This window comes from Canis lupus, chromosome 37 (assembly GCF_011100685.1).
Source record: "Canis lupus familiaris isolate Mischka breed German Shepherd chromosome 37, alternate assembly UU_Cfam_GSD_1.0, whole genome shotgun sequence".
Lineage (NCBI taxonomy): Eukaryota > Metazoa > Chordata > Mammalia > Carnivora > Canidae > Canis > Canis lupus.
In genome coordinates, this window is record NC_049258.1 from 9,693,078 (window position 1) to 9,717,070 (window position 23,993).

Here is a 23,993-nt window from a genome sequence, read left to right on the forward strand (position 1 = left end):
AAAAAAAAAAAAAGTTAATATAGCCTGGAATTGCCAATACACCTCAGGAGGGTCATACTGGGTCTTCCTACCAAGCATGTCCCATCAGTGATAAAACTGAGACAAGCCAACTGGTGGCTGGAAGGCACCCAGAGTCAGGCCTTACAGTTTTTGAAAAATTGATGGATAAAAGCCAAAGGAAATTGCACTGACATTTAAAAGCTGCAATGTTCTGCAGTGGAAACCTTATTACTCAGGGTAAAATATCTAGCATTCCAGGGAAACAGAATTACTCTCTATCTCACTAGGGAGTTGAGGAAACAAGTGTGTGAAATTATAGATGGATAGAATTGACAGGGCACAGACCCAGATGTACAAAACCTGCGACTGTATCTTCCCCCTGGTGCTTCAGAGCCCTCATTTAAAATGGAGAGTTTTATTCCTACTTCAAACATTATCATGCAGATTAAATGTGCTAAAATAGGGAAGCATTTCACAATATAGAGATAGAGATAGATACAGATGTATTGATACAGACTTAAATTTTATCTCAAGCTCCATTCCACCTGGCCGCAGAAATTCAGTCACGCTCACTTAGAGGAACCCCCTTAGTACAGTTCCTATAGTAGATTGAGGCCAGTGGCATGAGAAGAGGACACTTGCCCCTGGCATCCCTGGCCACAGCATCACCTGCCTTTGTTCCTGGTGTCTCTGCCAAGAGTTTCAAGGGCTGGTTTGAGCCTACGCTAGATTTTTTTTTTCTTTTCATGCCTGCCATAAGGACCCACTCTGAAGGCCAGGAATGTGAAATGTCCTTACTTAGACCTGAAGAATGGGGAAAGGAATGGCCAATGGCCAGGAGGAAGCATATCAGCCAATATTTCAAAGTATCTTGCCACAAGAAATGTGACTTTTTTCCTGATACTTTACAGTTCCCACGGAGTATGTGCTTACATCATCTATGAGCTGATGACTCTTAATTTGCTTCTTCAGTCTGGACTTCTCTGACCTCTGGATTCCTTTTTTTTTTTTTTTTTTTTTTTATTTATGATAGTCACAGAGAGAGAGAGAGAGAGACAGAGACACAGGCAGAGGGAGAAGCAGGCTCCATGCACTGGGAGCCTGACGTGGGATTTGATCCCGGGTCTCCAGGATCGCGCCCTGGGCCAAAGGCAGGCGCCAAACCGCTGCGCCACCCAGGGATCCCTGACCTCTGGATTCCTATATCCAACTGACATGTGCACTTGGAAGTCCAATTAAGCAACTCAAACTGAAGACGCCCTGTTGGTTCTACCTCCAAAATTCATATCAATTTGTCCCGTTCTCTCTGCCTCTGCTGCCACCATCATAAACCCATCAACTTTTAATGGGAAACAGGGAAATGGCTTCAGAGCTGGTCTCCATGCTACCCTGTTACCAGCAATAACTCATTCTCTGTAGAGTGGAATGATGTAATACAAATCACATCATATTACATCTTGGCTCAAAGCTCTCTGGTGGCGTCCCTTCCCACCTAGAAACCTGCAGACTCCCTTGTCCTAGCCCCTACCATTTCTCTGACCTCCCTTCATTCCCCCATTGTCCTACCATCCACAGTCCACCACACTGGCCTTCTAACATGCCAACCTCAGTTCTTTCTCTGGGCCACTTGAGCCCCTTTTCCCATGCAGTCTCTCCGTGGGCCTTCCCGTAGGACTCAGGTCAAATGTACTCAGCACTGACTACCCTAAACTAGTCTCCTAAGTCACTTTGTATCACCTTAGCCTGTTCGTCACATTGCCCATCATCTCCTGAATTTACCTTGTGTCCCTAGTTTATTGTCCACCGCATTAGAAACACATGTCATTTTATCTAATACTTTAAGATTCCCACAGAACACACACACCCTTCCCCTCCATGAGAAGAGTGGTCTTGTCAGGCACACAGATATTTTTGAATGAATGATATTTGATACTCCTATTCCTGTCATTCATACCCATGCAATTCATGTATACGAATAAAACTACTTGTAAATCGCTGAAACAATATGCAGTATCAGACTTCCTTGACTTTACACAAATCGTTCCCTAGGCTAGACATGTCCTTTCTTTGTTCTTCTGATAAACTCTCATTGATCCTTCGAACTCCTGTTTGGGTAGGAAGCACTCAGAGAGGATGGGAACTGTGGAGGCAGGCAGGGGAGCGTGTAGCCACACTGCTCTGTTGGTGAGGACAGAGCTTGGATCTTAAAGGAAGACTGGATTGGAGTCTCTGAAGTGAATCTCTGCCCAAACCTTGAGTCTTCCTCCTTTTTAAGATAAAAAGTGAAGAAGGCAGTTTTGAATATCCAACAACCCACTTAACCATTTCCATTTGCATGTTTTTTAGGCTTTCCAAACTTAACATGTCCAAATAGAACTTATGGTGGATAGCCCCATCCACCTGGTCAACCCGAAAGCTGTGGAGACCACCTTGACTCGGCTCCCCACCCCAACACCTCACATCCAGTCTGTCAGCAAATCTGACCCCTTCTTGCCCATGTCCCCACTGTCACTCTTGTCCTAGCCTCATCAGCTCTTCACTGCGCCACTGTCTGACTTATAATCATCTCTCTTCTCCCACTCTGGCTCCCACCTTTTCGTTCTCTGCAAAACAGCCAAAGCAGTCTTTTTAAAACTTAAAATGGTTTCTGTCACCCTCGTCAAAACCCTCCAATGTCTTCCATCTTATTGAGAAGACTCAGAATAACCCTTAATATACCTGCAAGACCTCCCTACATACTCTGGAGTGCCTACTCCTCCAGCCTCATTTTCTACCAAGATTCCATCTTGAGCATGGAATCTAGAGAGCTCTAGACAATCTGGAGCAACTCCGTCACCCCTTGCCTGTGTGACACTGGGCAAGTTGTTTAATATCTGTGCTTCCATTCCTTAGTCTCTAAAGCTGTTGAAGGATTAAAGGAGTTCTGAGAACAGACTGGTGCGTGGCAAGCCTCCGTACATGTTCATGGTTTTAGGTAGTTTGATGTCATTAAATTGATGAAATTTGAAGAAACAAGGTGATTACCAAAAAAAAAAAGATTAAAGAAGGAGAATATACTTGTAGATTGTTATAATTGAGTCTTTAAAAACATATTTTAAGAAGTCTTTAGTTACACACGTGATGAAATCCTCCCATTACACAGGAAAAATCAAAGGAAGTTTTATGAGTTTTGATAGCACTGTATTGATTGATGATTTGGCCAGATAACACCCTGTTTAAAACACAGTTTTTACTATTAAAAATACATTAAAATACATTTCCCTTGGGAAACCAGTCAGACTCCAAAAGGGACAAAGACACTGGCTTGATTTGTAAGAAAGGAGGAGACAGGGCTCTGCCAAGAACCATTCCAAGTCTCTGTGGGCAGGGCAAGCAGAGAGCCGTGGTTGGTGCTCCTCATGTGGCAGTATGGCTATAAATCACCCCAGGTCAGCCTGCTGCTAACAAGGCTGATAGTTATCCAGGTGTTTGCTCTGACATAGCTACTCTTTAGAAAAAACAAACAAACCTCTATTCTGGTGGAGACCTTTTTTTTTCCTGGTATGATGGCTTCTGTTCCCAATTCTGATGAACTGATTTTTTTTGTGAATGGAAGAAAGGTAAGTTTATGAGATGATTACTGTGATTTGGGCATACCAGGGACAAAAGCCAAGCTAACTTTTTTTTTTTTTCACTGCAATGCCACTTGCTATGTCTTTATCCTCACTCAAGTCATATATAGTAGTATGAACTTGAATATTGATCATTAGTTCAAGGTTTGGTGCGAAGTATTAAGGCATGGGGGCCTTTGCTTGCTCTTTGCTTCTCTTTTGGAATCAGTAAGGAACTCCCATTTTCTTTGTTATATTACGACCAAAGTCTGGCACAGGTATGAAAAATTGTCATCCCTCCCTTTTTTTGGATATTAGCTGTACTTGAGTTCACCAATGCTATTTTAATAGAAGGCATATATGACATTGAGGACAATAGTAGCAAAGAATGATTTTGATTTTGTTTTGCCTTAATCTCACATTGAGCAATTAACTCAGAGGTTAGCATCTCTGTCTAAAATATGGAGTAATAAGTAAGCTACCTTCTCCACTTCCAAAGAGATGTGGCAACTCTAATGCTTAGCCTATGCCAGTTGTTCTCAACCTTGTACTTTAATATGCAAGAGGAATAAATGAAAAGTTTGAGGTGCTTTGGGACAATTAGAGAAAAAAACTAGTAAAGTATTAAAATGAAAAACTGCTTTGGACAGTAATTTGGTGTTAATGCTTTTGCTTCTTAAGCTTCAGTTGTTTTAGATTACTGATATTCTTCCCTAAAGGAAGAAACACAACTTTAATCAAGGCAAAATTTCTTGGGATTTTTGCCTGTCAGACAGCAGGAAAACATCATTTTTAGGAAGCCTATGAACTAAACAACAGCTTAAGAGGGGGGAAAAAAAAGAACAAAGAAGAAGTCTGGGTTTAGCAATAATATTTACCAGTAGGCCAGGATCTTGAATGACCTGAAGCCAACTGGAACATCAAAGAAATAATTGCTGAGTAACAATTTGTAGTCATTCAAAAGCTAAGAACTTTTCTGAATACGAGAAAAATGGGCTTTGCTGCTTTTCCCTTGTTGGCGAATAAAATCATTTCTCCCTTAATATCACATTAGAATGATTATTCCCTCTCCAGGTCTCCAATCTTTTGAAATCACAGCTGATATTTTGTTGTTTTTACCCTTCACTGTCTTAGAAATTTCTAAGCCAAGTTGCAGATGGCCAAAGAAGGGGAAGTTCTATACCTCTTTGAAGGAACTGGTTTTGTTGTTATTTTTGTAGTGGTTTTTCCTTTCTTTAGACCCAGGGGCACAGAGTTGAGCAAAGCACACTCATCTGGCAGTGGCACACCATCATCACAGTCTGAACAAGTCTCCTCTTTTGCTTTATGTTATTTCATTTTTGTTCTTTTTATATCCTATCTTCTCTTTATCTCCTTCCCCCATAAGCATCCACTCTTGTGCATTTTAATTATATATCCTTCCCGTCTATTTTCCATATGGCTATTTAGAATTATAGATATATCTTTGAAATATATAGTATTTGGCCTGCATGGTGTCGTGCATGAGTGTACGTGTGTGGGGGTGTGTTCTTAACAAATGCGATTGTGACTTACACATTCCCTTTTGTGACTCACCACTGTTCTTGAGATTTATCCAAGTTGTTCTTTGAAAACCTGTTACTTCTGCCTAGTAATTCTCCAGGGTGCACACATCCTTCATTCTATTTATCCAGGACCCTACGATAGACACATAGGATGCTTCCAATTCCCCACTACCCCTAAGAAACGCTGCAGTGAACATCCTATGATGTGTCTCCTCACCAACACTGGCAAGAGAATCTCTTAAGTGATATTGTACGATGCCAGTGTCATAGGTCCTGCCAGGTAGCTTTCCAGAATCCTGCACAAATTACTTTTTCCATAATTCATTGCATGACAGGTGCCAGTAGATAATTTGCCAATTTTTAATGTGCCAAACTTGTTCTAATCAGACTGCCTAAGTTTTGCTAATTTAATGGGTGTGGTATCTTCGGGGGTTTTCCTTGCATCTCTCTAGTTATTGGTGAGGTTTCTCCTCTTTTTATATACTTACTAAAAAGATCATTATTTCCTAAGTGTCTATAAATTACTGGAGGAAAAAGGATGTGCCCATACAGTTTTGTGAGTGCAGCTCTTGGTAGGACCAGTATTTCTTATATGATTACTGAAATTTTTTTTTAATGACTGGGAGTCCTGTATACTTGATAACTCAGAACTGCAGTTGGCAACCTTTAACTAATTCCCCAAAGTCTAATCTTGCCCTTCTTTTTCTTCCTTTGGAAACTGAGGCCATGTCATGTGATTGAAGGAGACAGCATTAAATCAGTGTTGTACTCATCAGGCAGCTAAAGTCGTTGGGAAGTTTCACTATTTACCTGGAATGTTGTCTCAGGTATATCAATGTCTTTATAGCATAGAGTAGTGTCGTCAGGCCGTGTTCCCCCCATTATAGGGGAAGCAGGAGGAAGTTACAGTAGTCCTGGCTTGCACACTGTCACTCCCTACCCGCTATCTTGTCCCCACCTTTGGAAATAATTTCAAAGGCCACACAATTAGAGTGTTAAAGCAAATCTAACTATAACGCCTTGTTTCTGAGATGCCACTAAGCCTCCTCCTCACATTAAGATTCCAAGTGGAGGGGTGATGGGCTCATCTCTGGCTGAGTAAAGGAGTTTGGGAAGTAGGAGGCAGCATGTGAATAATGTGGTTTGTTGCCTTCTTCTGGGATGATAAAAGTAAAAACACTTTTAGTGGAACAATGTCCTTTGCGTCTGGGTTCATCGCTGTGCTTCCTTGCAAGTTTCTCTCCCGATCTGCCTGACTATCCCTAGGAGAAGAACTGTCTGGGCCAAGGAGAGCAGACCGTTTCCATCTCATGTGCCAGCCTCAGTCTATTGGCAGTAAGAGCCAGGAGTGCACCATGAGAGGCAGAGCTAGATTCGTGCTCCCTTCTGCTCTTCCTCTGCATAGTGGCACCTCCACTTCAGTAGGGGGCTGGGAGCAGGGTATGGGAACAGGAGGGGCTCCCTTTATAACATACTCCTCCCATGACTCCGTTAAGAAATCTCTGGCGGGATGCCTGGGTGGCTCAGAGGTTGGGCGTCTGCCTTTGGCTGAGGTCTTGATCCTGGAGTCCCGGGATCGAGTCCCACATCAGGCTCCTTGCGTGAAGCCTGCTTCTCCCTCTGCCTATGTCTCTACCTCTCTCTCTGTCTGTGGCTCTCATAAGTAAATAAATAGAATCTTAAAAAAAAAAAAAAAAAGGAAAGAAATCTCTGGCTAACCTCTTCTATGACTTCCTACGGTCACGTTTATCGGAGTCAGTTTTGGAATCTATATATCTGTTTTCCCATATAGGCCCTTTCTGAGTAACTATAAGGAAAAGCAATCCAGAATTTATAATTGTCATATATATTGGAAAATTCAGAGACATTGAAATAATGCTCCGTAATTTCTTTAAAATTGGCTCCAAGTGTTAGGTTTCCGTTGTTATTTTTTCCCTGTGAAGCTACCATCTGTCAAAAACATGGCCCCAAAACAATATAGAATTGCCATACATGTTTGGTATTACCCTCCTAAAATGCCTTTTCTCATTTCACAATGTAGGTCACAGAGAAGAATGCTGATCCTGAAGTAAACCTACTGTACTACCTGAGGAAAGTCCATATCCTTATATTTTACTGTAATCAGTCTGGACTGGATGGTAAAAAGTGATCATGCTAAGACTTCTAAAGAAGGTCACCCTGTATTTGCTCAAGGTAGATACCCTTGTGTTTGACTTGTAGAGTCTAGTTGGAGTTGACAAAATGCATCCAAAAGTGAGAGATTCATGCTTAATTTGTCGTATTTTTCACCCGAGCAAGACCAAAAGAATCATCCAAATATCAGCCAAAAGAAGCATGAGTGTGCTAACTTCAGAAATAACTTTGTGGCCTTTTGAGTCCCATGGTCCCCAGATGATGGTTTTATATTCAGGAGTGTTAAAGTAAAAACACCCAGCCACCTGCTCAGGGGTACATGTCACTGATAGTAGTTTCCCGTGAGGGCTTCCCTGACTTGTCACTTAAATCTTTTCATAATTCTTATTGGAGAAAACAGGGTTCTATAAATATATTTCAAAATTCTAACATAGAGCTAGTGCATTCTCAGGTCTCCACCCCTGATCTGGACATTTTTTCACTCCCTACTCCTGCAATACTTTCAACAGACCTGCAATAAATATTCAGGAAAGAATTTCTTGGGCTTGGAGGTAACTATACAGGGGAAGCACACATGATTGTGGTAGGGGTGACACAGTTCTATGAGATAAGATTGCATAGAACTGTACATACATGGTACACGTGTATGTGTAAATGCTGGAATCTGAAGAAGCTCTCTAGTCTGGTGGTCAGCATGATACCTGATACCCATGTCAACTTCCTGCTTTTGATGTTGTACTATAGCTACGTGGGATGTCATCTTTGTGGGCAGCAAGGTGACAGGTATTGTCACTGTCAGTATTTTTTTTTGCAACTTCCTATGAAACTATAAATATCTCAAAATACTAAATTAAACTATATATGCTTTTTTGAACATCTGCTGAGAGCCAGGCACTATGTCAGGCTCTGGGGATTCACAGTATACTAGATAATGTTATCCTCTCCCCTCGGGATCTTCAGTTCCTTTCCCCACTTCTGTCTTTTGGCCTCAACATACCCATCTAAAAATATGACTTCGTTTCTCCCTGCTATTTCCTTACCAAACTTATGTGCACCTGATGCCTCATTTTCTCTCTAGACTCTGTCTCTCACTACATAACCCCTTACAATCTGGTTTCCTAACCCCACATTTCACGACTCTAGCTACTATCATCCCCTAAAATCCTGTTTCACTCACTATTCCAGTACCTGGGTTTCTAGCTGAAAAAACAAAAAACAAAATCGAAAACAGAAGAAGGCCTCCCTCATTGGTTCTGCTACTTCCTGTCTATCAGCCTCACAATCTCACTCTTAGTCAGCACACCCTACCTCCTCCCTTTGATATCACTGCCGAATCCATTGCATGTCACCATGCTTTCTCTAGACATCCTAAAATGAACAGATTCACATGTATTAGGAGCAAGCTGAGAACCCATGGACTCCCAAGCAGGCATGGCCAGGGCCAGCCCTAGGCAGAATCACCCCAGCCTCCCATTGCCCCATCTCCCCACTGATTCCTCTGTCCATTCCTTTCTGGTGCCTAATATCATAAATAAGTCATTCTGAAGAAATAAGATGCACCTGAGACTTCCAGGCCCCAATCTCTGATTACAGATGCAACAGTTCTGGGATGGAGTCAGGGCTTTATTTTTTACTTGTTTCTCAAGTAGGTAATTTTCATGGATATCTGTGGGTGACCACAGGTTTTCTACCAGAGTCAGCATCCACACACATAGACACCATCACTAGCCTATTTCAGTTTTCACAGGATTCATATGGCCCTTTCCAAAGTCTTGTACATAATTTGTATTCATAGTCTTGTCTTTTTTCCCTTAAGATGGGTCCCCAATATTATACAAACTTTAGATTCCCACAAGACCTCAATCCTCTACTGACTTGGAGTCTGGCTTAGGCGTCCATCCCAAGATGGAACAGTCACACAAAGAGCAAACTTTGTTTGTAGTAGTATTCCCATCTCCCTTCCTCATTCTATTCCTTCCTTGCCCAAGGTCACCGCCTCCACTGAGTCACCTCACCCATCCCAGCTGCCCCACTAGATGTGCAATGGAATGATCCTGTAAATCACTTTCTCCAAAGGAAACATCCCAGCCTGGTTTTAAGCTCTGACCCGGGGAACCATACACCACAAAGTGAGAATGGCCTACAGCGTACTTGGAACAAGGAGGGTGTGTCATTTTAGAGTTACTTAATCTCTGTGAAATCCTGGTCCTGGGATAAAACTGGGGAAATGGAATATCTCAGAGGTTCCCTAAACTTTTGTCCTGGTTTTCCCACACTGTTCACATGCCCATACTTCTTGTAGTTCTCAAAACAATTCTCGATTCAGCTAATAAATTTTACCAAGCACCAGGTGTTCAGGTGTAAGCTAGAAGACACAACAACCTCTGCCCTAGGTCTAGAGAGGGACACAGCCAGTGGAAAAGCAAAGAGCAAGTGTGATGAGTGTAATGTTGTGGGGTCACAGGCAAAACACTCACAGCAGGCCTGGGGAGGGACGGAAGAAATGAAGATTGAGTAGGCATTTGGTGGGCAAACGGAAGGCTTGGTGGTGAAGCTATTCTAGTCAACAGCATGGGGTAGAGTCAGGAACAAGAGAATGTAGCACTTTTGAAGACCTAAAAGATTATTCTGGTGGATATAAAGAGTTGTGTGTGGTAGTGGGAGGATGTGGCAAGAGAGAGACGTGAGATCCTTGAGGCAAAGAACCAAGTTTGACCCCAATGTCACATGCCTTGCCTGGAATGGGAGACTATAGCTCACTAATGAAAGACGGGATCCCAGTGGAAATTTCAGAGTCAATTGTACACATTGGCTGCTAGTATCTAGTATCAGGGTAACTTCTTCTGGGTATGCAATAGAGCTGTGTATCTTGAAGATACTGAGAAAACTCTTCTGCTTAAAGGCCCAAAAACTAAACTTCTGATACATTATTGTTTGTATTTGACCTATGTTAGGTTGCCAGCTTTAGCATATAGAAATATAATATACCCAGTTAAATTTGAATTTGATGTATGGGACATACTTAAACCACAATATCATCTGTTTCTTATCTGAGATTCAGATTTAACTGGACTTCCTACATTTTATCTGGCAACCTACATAACGATGAGATTCAGGATGAGTCAACAGAATATGTAAGTAACTGTTTGAGTCAGGTGCTTCTGGTGGAGGAGGAGAATGGAACCATCAAACTAGTTGTTTGGTGACTAGAGAAGAAAACAACTAGTTGAATCCATTTTTCACTTTTCACTCAAGGCAATGTGAAAGTCTGTGTCACAGAGCTATTTTAAGGTCTGACACAGTGAAAACTGAAAAGTAGTTTCCGTCATTGAGTCAGAAAGCAACTAGATTCCTTTACTTGGAAATTTCATGGACTCCAAAGGCACAAAGAAAGAGTTTCTTTTCCTTTTCTGCTCTGTTCAATGGCACGTTATTACCTACTTGACGGTGAGCCCCTGCCTAGAGGTGGAAAGCTTGACTTGCTTGAGCAGGAAGAGCTGGCACAGACTGGGGACAAAAGAACAGAGGAGGGAGATGTGCAGCCTCTCTGGACCTCTGCAGAGAATCCCTCAGCTCTTTACCTCAGGGGTATCTTGACCAGATATATCTCTTTGTGGACAGCAATTTCCAAGGTGAAATTAGATTAACCTCTGCCCAAGCCAATTATGACTTCGACCCATGAAATCCTTTTTAAACTTTACCCAGAAAAGGTCCCCAAAATTCCAGTAGATTCTTATAGAACCTGAAGCAGGAGATTTACTTATATTATTTATTCTCTCTTTATGAAAACACGCAAACATCTTAAAGGGGAAGGGTACAGGGTGCCTGTTGACATTACCAGTTCAGGAGCTGTGGTTATTAAATTAATATCCTCTAATCCAATAAAAAGGTAAATGCATACATTGCTGAACAGGGCAAGTTAAACCTCCCAGAGACAGTTTTCTAAGTTGTTGCCCATGCACTGCTTCCCACCAACCCCACAGTGACCCATTGTCTACAACTCTAAATTCAAAAGCCCTTTCATACCTCATTTGGATGGAAACCCTGATCACCACAAAGCCCTTGGTAGTCTTTCTGTTTCCCACTTAGTGGGAATATCTTTATGGTTCATGCAGATATGCTAATGTGTTTGATTACCAGGTGCTGCCCTAGCCCCACTCGGGAATGCGGATCTTATTACCTTTGTAAAATAAGGAAATTTTTACATCAGAAATGCATCCAGCCTCTAGGGTTTCAGATAAGGCAGTGTGAGTCTGTAAGGATTTCTCACCTTTCATCAGTGAGCTCATTTATATGCAAAAAAATGGAACAACTCTTTAAACAAGAAACCTCAGTAAGACTCAAGAAAACCTATTACTTGTTATCAGTATCTGAGGAAGAACAGAGTAAAAAGCCAAGTGGCCTGTGCCTGTCTTTTTCCTTGACTCCCCTCCTTCCAGTCTGTCTCACAGGCACCAAGTATAGCTGTGGGGGAGGAGGCTGCGGCGCCTGTACTGTTATGGTATCAAGATACAACCCCAAGACCAAGAAGATCCAGTATCCTTTGTGTTGGGCCAAGCCCTGCCCTAGGCACATCTGGGAAGGACACCTAGCCTCCTACTTTTCCTGTCCACAGGCACTCCCTTCTGTTCTTTCCAGGTGGTTATCACAGTCACACCACCTCCAGGCCTGCTCACCCTGCAACTTCCTGAGCTCCAGATCTTTCCCATGGAGTTCAATTCCATCGGAGTATATGTGTTCTGTGTGCCAATCTCTCAGGGCCATATTCTCTATTGCTATACAAATACTTCTTTGCTTTCAAGCAAGAGATTTCAGAGTAGGGAATCGGTCAAGAATGGCTTAGACACAAAGTAGTGATACATTTTCCTGGTAGAAGAGTTAGAGCTTTGACATAGGAATTTGACTAAGAAGAATGATTTGCCTGGAAGGGCTGAACAAGGTCTCTAATCACCTTGGCCTAAAATGCAAATTTGCTCACTATGATTCAAAGTGATGACATGGGAGTTGTCTGGCATGATTCCAAGTTCTTGTCTTACGTCACTGGGTGTTACTGTCCACAAATCAGGGAACTTGGGAGAGGAGAGGCAGAGGAAGGGAAAACAGTTAAGTTTAGCTTTGGACACATCACACTGGAGTAATTACGGAACACCCAGGAGGGATTGTGCACAGGCATCTAGATAGACAGTCCTATCACTCAGAGAAGAGGTCTCATCTGGAGCTATAACTCACTGGCAGCTATCAATATAAAGAGTGGTAATAAAAATAGCTAACATTTTTTGAATGCTTACTATATGCCAGGCAGTATTCAAAGTAGCTTACATATAGTATCATTTAATCCCCAAAGCAACTTTGAGATAGGCATTACTACCACTCACATTGAGAAAAGAGGAAACCAAGGCAAAGAAAGTTAAATAAGATCCTGTGGGCTGGTTGGTGATGAAGGCAGGTTTTCAGCCCTGGGCCACCTGGAATGTAGCACAGTACAGAAGAGCTTATGAGTGCAGGACATTGTAGAACAACAGACGGGGAAATGTACAAAGAAAGACACCTCACAAAGGAGAGGAAGAGGGTGTAATCAGAGTTGAAGGAGCAACAACGAGAGGAGACTGTTCCAAGAAAGTAGAAGTGGTCAATAGTATGAAACACCAGGGAGTAACCCAGTGCCATTAGATTGCTCCTGGAGCAAGGTCAGATTGCTCTTGGAGGTCAGCATCCTCCAAGGCTGGAGGATGAGGTACAGATGGCACAGGAATGGCTGAAGGGCCAGATAGTTGTGGACAGCTTTTGAAGAAACTTGACCAAGAAAGGGAAAAAAAAGATGGGCCAGCAGCTGGAGAGAGACACTGGGTTTTGTTTTGTTTTGTGTAGCAGCAGCAAACACTTGAACTTACTTTTATTTTTTTTTTAAGATTTTATTTATGTATTCATGAGAGACACAGAGAAAGAGAGAGGCAGAGACATAGGCAGAGGGAGAGGGAGAAGCAGGCTCCATGCAGGGACTTGAATTTACTTTTAAATTCAAGGGAATTTAGGGGAATAAGACTATAGAAAGGAAGTGGTTAGGAGGACTATCAGTATGGAGCAGGTCCATGAGGAGAGAAGAATAAATAGGAGTCAGAGCCCAGGGGAGTAAGAGAAAGGATTCCTGCCCTCCTGGCCTAGAACACAGGGGAGTGACTGCAACACTGGGTGAGAAGCAGTGGGCTGGGAGTAGATGGGGCTCAAGCTTCTATTTTCCAGATGAGGTAGAAAGGTAAGACTGAACAATGAACACTGGAAGAGAAAAAAGAAGAGAGTGGGTTGAGATTAAGAGGAAATAAACGTGGGGGGGGGTACTTAGAGGATACAAAAAAACAAAAATTTATCTGTTGTACATTCTTTCTCTATACACCGAGCACTCTCTTAGGGTCTCCCATCAGGCAGCTGGGTGGTTTCCAAACACCTTTGACCATTCAAAGGGCTGGTGGAGCCAAGAGCAGCACTCTTTTTTTTTTTTTTTTTTTTTAAGATTTACTTATATATTTTTAGAGAAAGCAAGGGTGCAGGCAGGGGAGGGGCAGACAGAGAATGTCAAGCAGATTCCACGCTGAGAGCAGAGCCAGACACAAGACTCCATCTCACCACTCTAAGATAATGACCTGAGCCAAAATCGGGAGTCCAACGCTTACTGACTGAGCCTCCCAAGCGCCCCTGTCTTTTCAGAAGAACAACATGCTTACTGTCTTCTGGGGTAGGAGAATAAAGGAAAAATTTCCTGGGAGAAGGATAATTTCCCATGCCTGAAAGAGAATAGGACTTAGTCGGACGGGAATAAAGAGCTAAATTGGACTAATGAGGTCTGGACCCCATTGCCAACCAATGAGATGAGAATCTGGTGCTAACCACGTCCACTTTGTTATTAATACAGACTCTACTATGGGAAAGATGGTCAAGACAAGGGCATAAATGGGTGGCTTCCACACATGACCATACATTAGAACTGGCTGAGGAGCTTCAAAAAGCAATGAAGTGAGCCCCCCCCCCCTCCCAGACTCTAATTTAATTGGACTAGCATGCAAGCAGAGTGTCTGTATTTAAAAGCTGCACATGGTTGAAAATCAAATGGGCTAAACTACCCCATGGTGGAGTTTATATAAATTAGTGTGTTGTCTGAAGAGTAAAAGGTTTCCTTTCCCTAGAATAACAAATAATAAAGAATGAGAGTCTTGCTAACTCTGGGAAACGAACTAGGGGTGGTAGAAGGGGAGGAGGGCGGGGGGTGGGAGTGAATGGGTGACGGGCACTGGGTGTTATTCTGTATGTTAGTAAATTGAACACCAATAAAAAAAAAAAAAAAAAAAAAAAAAAAAAAAAAAAAGAATGAGAGTCTTTTAGAGGTCTTAGACAAAAATCTTCATTATTCTTTTTCTCCATTCCTCTCTACCATTTGATGCCAGCCATATGTAATTTCTTTCCTAGTAACTTTTAGAATTCCATGGGCTTTTATCTAGCATTCTCTATATTTTCAGGGAAATATAGTCTGTGACTTTCCCGGACTCCCTGAATGATATTTCTCACTTCCCTATGATTCCAGTGTATTCTCTTTACAAATATCCATCACAGCCACTATCCAGTGACAGCATGCTTGGTGCCCATCTGCTCTCTGTATGGAGCTGCTGTCACAACAGTGGAAGGTGTAGGAAGCATCAACACCAGGATTCATCCCGTGCAGGTAAGAATGTAATGGACTGGAACAGATGTTTGTATAGGCACCCCCACATAGTCTATTGTACTCCAATTAGGTCACCAGCTTTGAAATCCTTTGTGCTTCTAAATTTTCATTTTGCCATATTCAGTGCTTCATAGCTGAAGTTCTTTATAGAGACTGATGTATAAACCAAGATTCCTCCATTGGTTTTAATATTTCTTTTTTTTAATTTTACTTAAATTCAAGTAATTAACAAATTATGTATTATTGGTTTCAGAGATAGAGGTCAGTGATTCATCAGTCTTACGTAATACCCAGTGCTCATCACATCACATTCTCTCCTTAATGTTTAGCACCCAGTTACTCCATCCCCCATCCCGCTCCCCTCTAGTGACACTCAGTTTGTTTCCTATGATTCACAGTCTCTTATGGTTTGTCTCTCTCTGATTTCATTTTGTTTTATTTTTTCCTCTCTTCCCCTATGATCTTCTGTTTTGTTTCTTAAATTCCACATGAGTGAGATCATATGATAATGTCTTTCTCTGATAGACTTATTTCACTGAGCATAATATCCTCTAGTTACAACCACATCATTGCAAATGGCAAGATTTCATTTTTTGATGGCTGAGTAGTAGTCCATTGTATATATACGCCACATCTTCTGTATCCATTCATCTGTTGATGAACATCTGAGCTCTTTCCATTGTCTGGCTATTGTGAACATTGCTGCTATAAACATTGGGGTGCAGGTGCCCTTCAGATCACTACATTTGTATCTTTGGAGTAAATACCCAGTAGTGCAATTTTTGGGTCATAAGGTAGCTCTATTTTCAACTTTTTGAGGAACATCCGTACTGTTTTCTAAAGTGGCTGCACCAGCTTGCATTCCCACTAACAGTGTAAGAGGGTTCCCTTTTCTCCGCATCCTCACCAACATCTGTCATTTCCTGACTTGTTCATTTTAGCCATTCTGACTGGTGTGAGGTGGTATCTCGTTGTGGTTTTGATGTGTATTTCCCTGGTGCTGAGTAATGTGGGGCATTTTTTCATGTGTCTGTTGGCCATTTGTCTTCTTTGACATGTCTGTTCATGTCTTCTGCCCATTTCTTGATTGGATTATTTGTTCTTTGGGTGTTGAGTTTGATAAGTTCTTTATGGATTTTGGACAGTTTTAATATATCTTAACTTCACAGACACATCCTTACCCTAAATTAAAAGAAGGACACTTTATACTTCTAAAATTGATAGAAGCTACAAATTAGCACTTTTTCCCCAGAGATTCGGTTGCTAAACATGTACCATCACATTTACAGCCACATTTATACACCACATCTGAAGCAACTTGCCATCTAGCAATAAATCCAATATAGCCATATTTCCGTCTAACATTAGAACATTATCTGTCCTTTCATTTGAGCTACAGATCAAGTATTTGGCTTTCATCTTAGGGGTTATGCTATTTGAAAAATGTTTATTTAAAAACATTTGAAGCACACTCAAGCCAGGCAGTTGAGTAACCTCTGAGAGACACATGGAAAAGAAACACAAGAGAGACCCCCAGAGTCATTTTCCCACCTGTTTTTTATTGTTTTGTTGTTGTGTTTAAATGCATAAAAATTGAATTGTGCATAAATTAAATACATGATTGGTACATGCTAATAAGTTACACTTTATAATTTTCTAGTCATTTATATAGATTTTTGTCATTTAGTGCATCAGAAATTCTATAATATAGATAGGGATGAAAATGACTTGCCAGAGACTGCTAAATGATTTGCATATATTCAATCATTTATTTTCATAACCATCCTGTAGATACTGTTCTTATTCTAATTTTAAAAATGAAGAAAAGTCAAGTAAACCACCACAGTCACACAGTTACTAGGGTATAGTAAGGACTGAAACTCACAGGAGCGGGGCTCCAAGGCATTTTACTTATTCCCTAAGCCACATTACCTATTTCACAGATAAAGAAATCAGAGTCTAGAGATTGCAGTCACTTAATTAATTCCTGCCACTAGGCTTTTCTTGAGGGAAGAAAAAAACAACTTTTAAAAATAGAAATATTTTCAAGAAATAGAAATATTTTTCTTCTAGCATGACATCCTTTACCCTGCACTCGTTTCTGGAAAGCTAAATAAATAAGCTGCAGACCTTTCTGGTGCCCAAGGCAGGGAAACATGAGGTTTGAAGCATAAATAATGTATTATTTCCTCCCAGGAAAGACTGGCCAAGTGTCATGGCACACAGTGTGGCTTCTGTAGCCCAGGGATGGTGATGTCCATCTACACACTGCTGAGAAACCACCCAGAGCCAACCCCGGAGCAGATAACCAAAGCCCTTGGAGGTGAGCCTTCTTGGTCTTCTGTAGGCAGGGCCCAGGGTGGGAAGTGCCTGAGTAACTAGGACAGGAAATCCCAGCCCACGGAGAGACAATATGGCACACTTTGAGGTTCCAGGCACTTGGCTAACATGAAGACTTCTTTAGTACCTTTAATACTTTCCAGGAAGTATTGTCTTCCTTTTGTAAGCAGTGGTGCCAAGAACTGGGACAATATTGGTTTCATCACAAAGCTTTCTTCCTTAATGGATCCCAGTGTCACTCTACAAAAGCATTCAAATAGGCTCTTTCTAAGACTTATAATATTATCTTTTCCAAATGTGGAAATTTGGGTAGTGTGGAAGAATGAGATTTTGTTGTTTATTCTTAAGTTAGTCTGTTAGAGTCATTCGCTAACTCTACCTACTACACTTACTTTTATAGATTGGATAGACTTTCAGATACTTTACTTTTTATGTTCTGGTTGGATTAGGAAGTCAAGGGCAGCAGCTAGTTATCACAAGTAACTTAGTGAGCAACTCAGTCTCCTAAAATGAAATAACTATCAAATTTATATGAATAAACACAATTTTCAAAAAAAAAAAAAAGCATGTTAACAAATGAAGTTTTTTGTAACAAACACACCCACTTTCAAGGTAATTGTCCCCTAGTTCTTAGAAGAAAGCTGTGAAAGTAAACTTCTAAATATTACAAGAAAGCTCTTTGTCCCTTTCAGCAGATAGTCTTAGACAGAAATTCAGTATTATGATGAAAAGATGTAGACTAAAACAAAGTAAAATATGCAACTTAAATTTTATGATAAGTGGTATATAAAAATTCTCTAATATTTTCCCTTGTTTCTCAAAAAATTCTTCACTTAAAATTTTTCAGTTTTATATAAAGTACTTCTAAAATTTTGGCCTATGATTTCAATTATCATTTTAACCCAGGCCAAATGGATAATCTTTATTCAATGAAATAAGCCATACTGATGAGGAATTGAGAGCTTAAAAAAGCAGAGATCCTATGATTTGCCTTACTTGTTGTTTGGGGGCTTTTTTCATATACACAGTCTTAGATGGGTTATTTCCTCCCAGATTCTGTGCCAATAATTCACATAACAACCATAAGGGGATGGTGCTAAAAGTTTGGCTAAATTGATGAAGTATTATGCGGGGTGTGGATAATTTGGAGAACATATTTTGGTTCACAATCCATTTACTTGAACTCTTTCTAGAATTATAAATGCTAGCCACACTGACGACCTTCATGTTCGTATTTTTAAGGGAAACAATAACATAAAATAAAATTTAAAGTAATGTTATGGCACATAACATTCTAAAATGGTCAACTGATATATATCACCACTTCATTTAATCTTGTCTTTCTCTTCAAGACTAAGGGAAAAGAATTTTTTTAATTTCATCTATTTTTTTCCCTTAGAATCAGAAGAATCTCTACAGTGGGCACTATTAGCATTCTTTTGGTGAGACTTTCATAGGGCTTGTAGACTTGCCATTCGGTTGTGTAGCCAAGAAAACAAAACAAAAAACTCTGATACTAGCTCTCTCTAGCCTATAATGTTTGCTTATAGTTTATCAGAGAAAAGGTGTCCATTGCCTCTTAAATACTTATATATCATGCCATGTAGTTATGTTTTAGACCTTTCAGCTCCTTTCCTCGACTCCAAAGGGAGACTTAATTCACACACTTCTATATTCTTTCTTCTTAGCAAAAGGAAAGATAGATTATGGAATCTGAATCCATTCTTGAGCATGTAGTTTCTTTCTAAACTATTCTTGTTCTAAAAACAAAAACAAAGGAGTATACCTATTAACCAAGTTTCCGCATGACTCACTGGCATCAAGCTTTTACACTTCTGGATGTTTAAATCTACCCAATCCACACATTTATTTTGCTTCTGAAATTGTTAAACTGCATTTAAACATAATAATTTTATATTTATTTTTACTATAAAAATAACGTATTCCTATTATGAAAAATGCAAAAAAAAATTAAAAGGGAAAAACTCATTCATATTTCTACCCTCAGGAAACAATCACAATCAGATACTTCTGTTTCCTTTCAGTCTTTTCTATGCATAGTTTTTGTTTTCTTATTTTAAATACTTGTGACTACTATATATGAACTTATATTGTTTATACAATTTTAACAGTATAACATAAGAGTTTTTCCATGTTATTAAAACCTCCTCATAAATATCATTTATACTGGCTGCAAAATTTGAATATACTTTGTAAAAAGACAGACTTTTCCTCACCTTTTCCACCATGCTTTGGAAATATTGACTGATTAAGAGCAGCCCAGGTGGCTCAGCAATTTAGAGCCGCCTTCAGCCCAGGGCGTGGTCCTGGAGACCCAGGATCAAGTCCCACATGGGGCTCCCTGCATGGAGCCTGCATTTCCCTCTGCCTGTGTCTCTGCCTCCCTCTCTCTGTGTCTCTCATGAATAAATTAATAAAATCCTTTTTTTTAAAAAAAGGAAATATTAACTGATTAAAAGAATGCCAGGTACTTATTGAACACCTATTGTTCTGTCCTGGGAGGGTTCATGAACATCCAAGACACTCATCGCCTTCTCTAGGAACTTAAGATCCATTGAGGGAGATGAAGCAAGTACATAAATGACTCTACTCCAACATAGTTGATGATAGGCCTATCAGCAGATGGATCCAGACAGTGAGTGGTACAGCTCTGGCTGGGGTGTCAGAGTAGACCCCATGGAAAAGGGGGATGGGCCTTTTAAATTAAAAGGGCCTTGAAAAATGGATACACTCTCCCTAAGAAAACACGGGAGAGAGAAAAGACCATGTAAGAAAAGCTTAGCAAATAGACACATATGAGATGTTATGGGAGGGGCAGGGTTACATGAGTTAGGACAGGCCTAGGAAATAAGGCAGGAAGAGTTGATTGAAAAAATTATGGAAACCTTTGTGATATTTCAGGAAGAAAATGTAATCACAGGGGATCCCTGGGTGGCGCAGCGGTTTGGCGCCTGCCTTTGGCCCAGGGCGCGATCCTGGAGACCCGGGATCGAATCCCACGTCAGGCTCCCGGTGCATGGAGCCTGCTTCTCCCTCTGCCTATGTCTCTGCCTCTCTCTCTCTCTGTGTGACTATCATAAATAAATAAAAATTAAAAAAAAAAAAAAAAAAAGAAAATGTAATCACAAGATTTTTTTTTTGTAAGAATATCTGTTCCCAAGAGAAAAAAAAAAAAGAATCTAATTACTAATAGAGCTATTTCACTGAAAAAATGAAGCACAAATAAGCAATATATTTCATTATCATTCCTTAAAAGTTGACCTCTTTTAAAAAAAATTTTTTTTTAAAATTTATTTGAGAGAGAGCACATACAACCCTGGGGGAGGAGCAAAGGGGGAGGGAGAGGCAGACTCCCCACTGAGCAGGGAACACTTAGATGATGTCAACAATAAAGATGCGGGGCCCAACCCAGGACCTGAGGATCATGACTTGAACCAAACGCAGATACTTAACCAACTAAGCCACCCAGTCGCCCCAAAATTTGTCTCTTCTTAATCAGGTAACTTGTGCCGCTGTACTGGATACCGAACAATTGTAGAAAGTGGAAAAACTTTCTGTAGGGTAAGTTAAAATAAAAAAAATTTTTCAGTTGACTTAATACCTTAATATACATTTGCATAAAATCATCTATTGCATTCATTTGTTTCTAAAATACCCTCATGTTGACCTTTTTTTCTTAAAGATTTCATTTATCTATTTGAGAGAGAGAGAGCACACATTAAAGGGAGAGGGAGAAGCAGTCTCCCTGCAGAGCAGGGAACCTGATGTGGGGCTTGATCCGAGGACCCCAGGATCATGACCTGAGCCAAAAGCAGAGGCTTAAAAACTGAGCCACCCAGGTACCCCTATGTTGAAACCATTGAAAGTTGTTGAATGCCACTGTTGGTATTTTTTAAATAAACCTTTAGCATGTGTCTTATTTATAGCCCTAAATTAAGCACTTTCCTAAGAAGTAAAGTATATGGTAACATGACTTCAAGAAATGCAAACTCTACTAAGAAATAGTCTCTATTATTTTAGATTAATAGACTAAGACTATAGACATTTTTTTTTTATTTATGATAGTCACATCAGAGAGAGAGAGAGAGAGAGAGAGAGAGAGAGAGGCAGAAGCAGGCAGGCTCCATGCACCGGGAGCCTGACGTGGGATTCGATCCCGGGTCTCCAGGATCACGCCCTGGGCCAAAGGCAGGTGCCAAACCGCTGCGCCACCCAGGGATCCCGACTATAGACATTTTAAAGAAAAATAGGGATCCCTGGGTGGCGCAGCGGTTTGGCACCTGCCTTTGGCCCAGGGCGTGATCCTGGAGACCCGGGATCGAATCCAACGTCGGGCTCCCGGTGCATGGAGCCTGCTTCTCCCTCTGCCTGTGTCTCTGCGCCTCTCTCTCTCTCTCTGTGACTATCATAAATAAAAAAAATAAAAATATAAAAAAAAAGAAAAATATATAGACTAAGAAATAATAAAAGCATAATTGAAAAGCAAGGTATTTAAAGTTCAGTGTATTCTCTATGCCATATGTATCAGTTTTAAAAGAACGTGGTAGATTAAAGAGAATTAAAGAGCAGGAAGGGAGGCACAAAGGAAACATTGGAGAAGGGGAATTTTGAGCTAGGTCTTAAAAGAAGTGATAGAAATGAATGGGTGAAGAGAAGCCAGTAGAAAATTCCAGGTAAGAAAATGCATGGAAGTAGGAAAATGAAGGATGTCCACTGTTCACTAGGAAACTGATGTGGCCTAATGCAGGGAGTAAAAAGATATTATTCTGGGCTAAGGAATTTAGACTGAAAGTTGATAACCAATGTATGGTCATTGTCTGTTCTCAAGCTGGGAGTAACATGGAAACGGTATTTCAAAGGGAAAATTCTTGGCATCTGCTAAGAAGGATAAGCTTAAAAAGGGATGAGGGCTTGGGCTAGTGCAGTCTCCCATGAATGAGGGAGTGAGGACCTAGACCAGTGTGGCAGATATGAAAGGTAACTTTCAGCAAGGGGATTGCCAGAATCATAACCTCCAGACAGTAAAGGATACAATCAGGAAGAAATCCAAGTCATCCTCAAAGTTAAAAGATTAAGGAACCAGACAGGATGAAAGAAATTGGAAAAGAATGATTTAGTGTATGGCACGGGGTGGGGGAAGCTGTAGTTTTGAGATATATCAAGTTTCAGAACGTGAAATACCACGTTTTAGTTATCATGGGTTTCTAGCACCCATATTTTATGGTAAAAATTAATTTTATATAATTTTGGTTGACCAAAAACAACTCAAGGTATATAAGTTAATTCCAAATACCAAAAAATCTCTTGAAAAAAAATCTACTTTTAGGCCAATAATGAAGAATCTAAAAAGCTTTACAAACTACAGCTATTTTGAAATCCTGGGTAAGATACCATTCATGTCGAACCATATGAATCAGTCTTCCACCATTGTAACTCACAAAAACAGCAACTTCATATGATTCATGATTCAACTTAGTATTATGTGATTACTTTCCTGGTGACCAAATCTAACTATTATACAAAGATAGGTATCTTTATCTCACTCCCGTGAGTTCCCACATTCAGCCATTTACCATCTGTTCCTTTATTGTGCACCTCCTTCTCTCAAAATCCAAATCCATTCTTAAGTCTGTAGAAAATTCCTTACAGGTAAAAATACCAGCCACCACTTCTGCAGCACTTCCTATGTATCAGATACTGTGCATATCTTTTGCATACTTACATCAAACAGACCTGGTTGGGAGGGGTTTTATTTTCCTAATTTAAAACACTGAACCCAGTTACTATGTGTTAAAGCAAGAACTGGAACCCAGGCTTCCTTGACTCCATGTACAAAGTCAAACCATAGGTCTCCAAAGCACACCAAAGCCTTGGGTTGTGCCTACACGTGAAAAGGATAAACAAGAATGAAAATAATTGGCTAGAGTTGCAGTAACTGACCAGTGAATTCAAGCCAAAAACATTACTTTGGGTCTGCATGAAGTGTCCTGAAAATTAAGGTAACCACTTTCCTAAGAAGTAAAGTATACGGTAACCCATTATGAATGGGTTTGGGACTTAAAAATGGTTGGGACTTGAATCATCAAAAAAATTCAGAATAGCTCCAATAACACCCAAATAAAACTCAGGTTTTCAGTTTATTTTTGTGTATAGAAAGTCTTAAGTGGAAGCACCTGGGTGACTCAATGGTTGAGCTTCTGCCTTTGGCTCGGGTTGTGATTCCAAGGTCCTGGGATTGAGTCCCACATCAGGCTCCCCACAGGGAGCCTGCTTCTCCCTCTGCCTATGTCTCTGCCTCTCTCTGCGTGTCTCTCAGGAATAAATAAATAAAATCTTGAAAAAGAAAAGAAAAGAAAAGAAAGAGAGAGGAAAGAAAGAAAGAAAGAAAGAAAGAAAGAAAGAGAGAGAGAGAAGAAAGAAAGAAAAAAGAGAAAAAAAAGAAAGAAGAGGAAGGAAGGAATAAGAGAAAGCGAGAGAGAAGAGACATCGAGATAGATCTCACTCCATCACTCCGCCCCCCACCCTCCCTCAAGCCCGCCCTCCCCCACTCATCTCCCTAGCCCTTCCTTCCTTCCTTCCTTCCTTACTTCCTTCCTTCCTTCAGGAAGGAAGGAAGGAAGGAAGGGAGAAAGAGAGAAAGAAGGTCTAAAAGGC

The 23,993-nt window shown here is 40.6% G+C and overlaps 1 protein-coding gene across 1 annotated transcript in view; it reads left to right on the forward strand.

Annotated features, from left to right (window-relative positions):
* The first annotated feature begins 3,525 nt into the window (after positions 1-3,525).
* The window catches only part of AOX4 (aldehyde oxidase 4), a 63,374-nt gene continuing 42,906 nt past the window's right edge, over positions 3,526-23,993 (forward strand). Inside the window, 6 exon segments of the mRNA NM_001044749.1 lie at positions 3,526-3,599; positions 7,176-7,233; positions 11,707-11,803; positions 14,870-14,978; positions 17,175-17,301; positions 20,839-20,900. Of these exon segments, the coding sequence (NP_001038214.1) occupies positions 3,546-3,599; positions 7,176-7,233; positions 11,707-11,803; positions 14,870-14,978; positions 17,175-17,301; positions 20,839-20,900 (507 nt within the window). The 5' untranslated portion in view covers positions 3,526-3,545.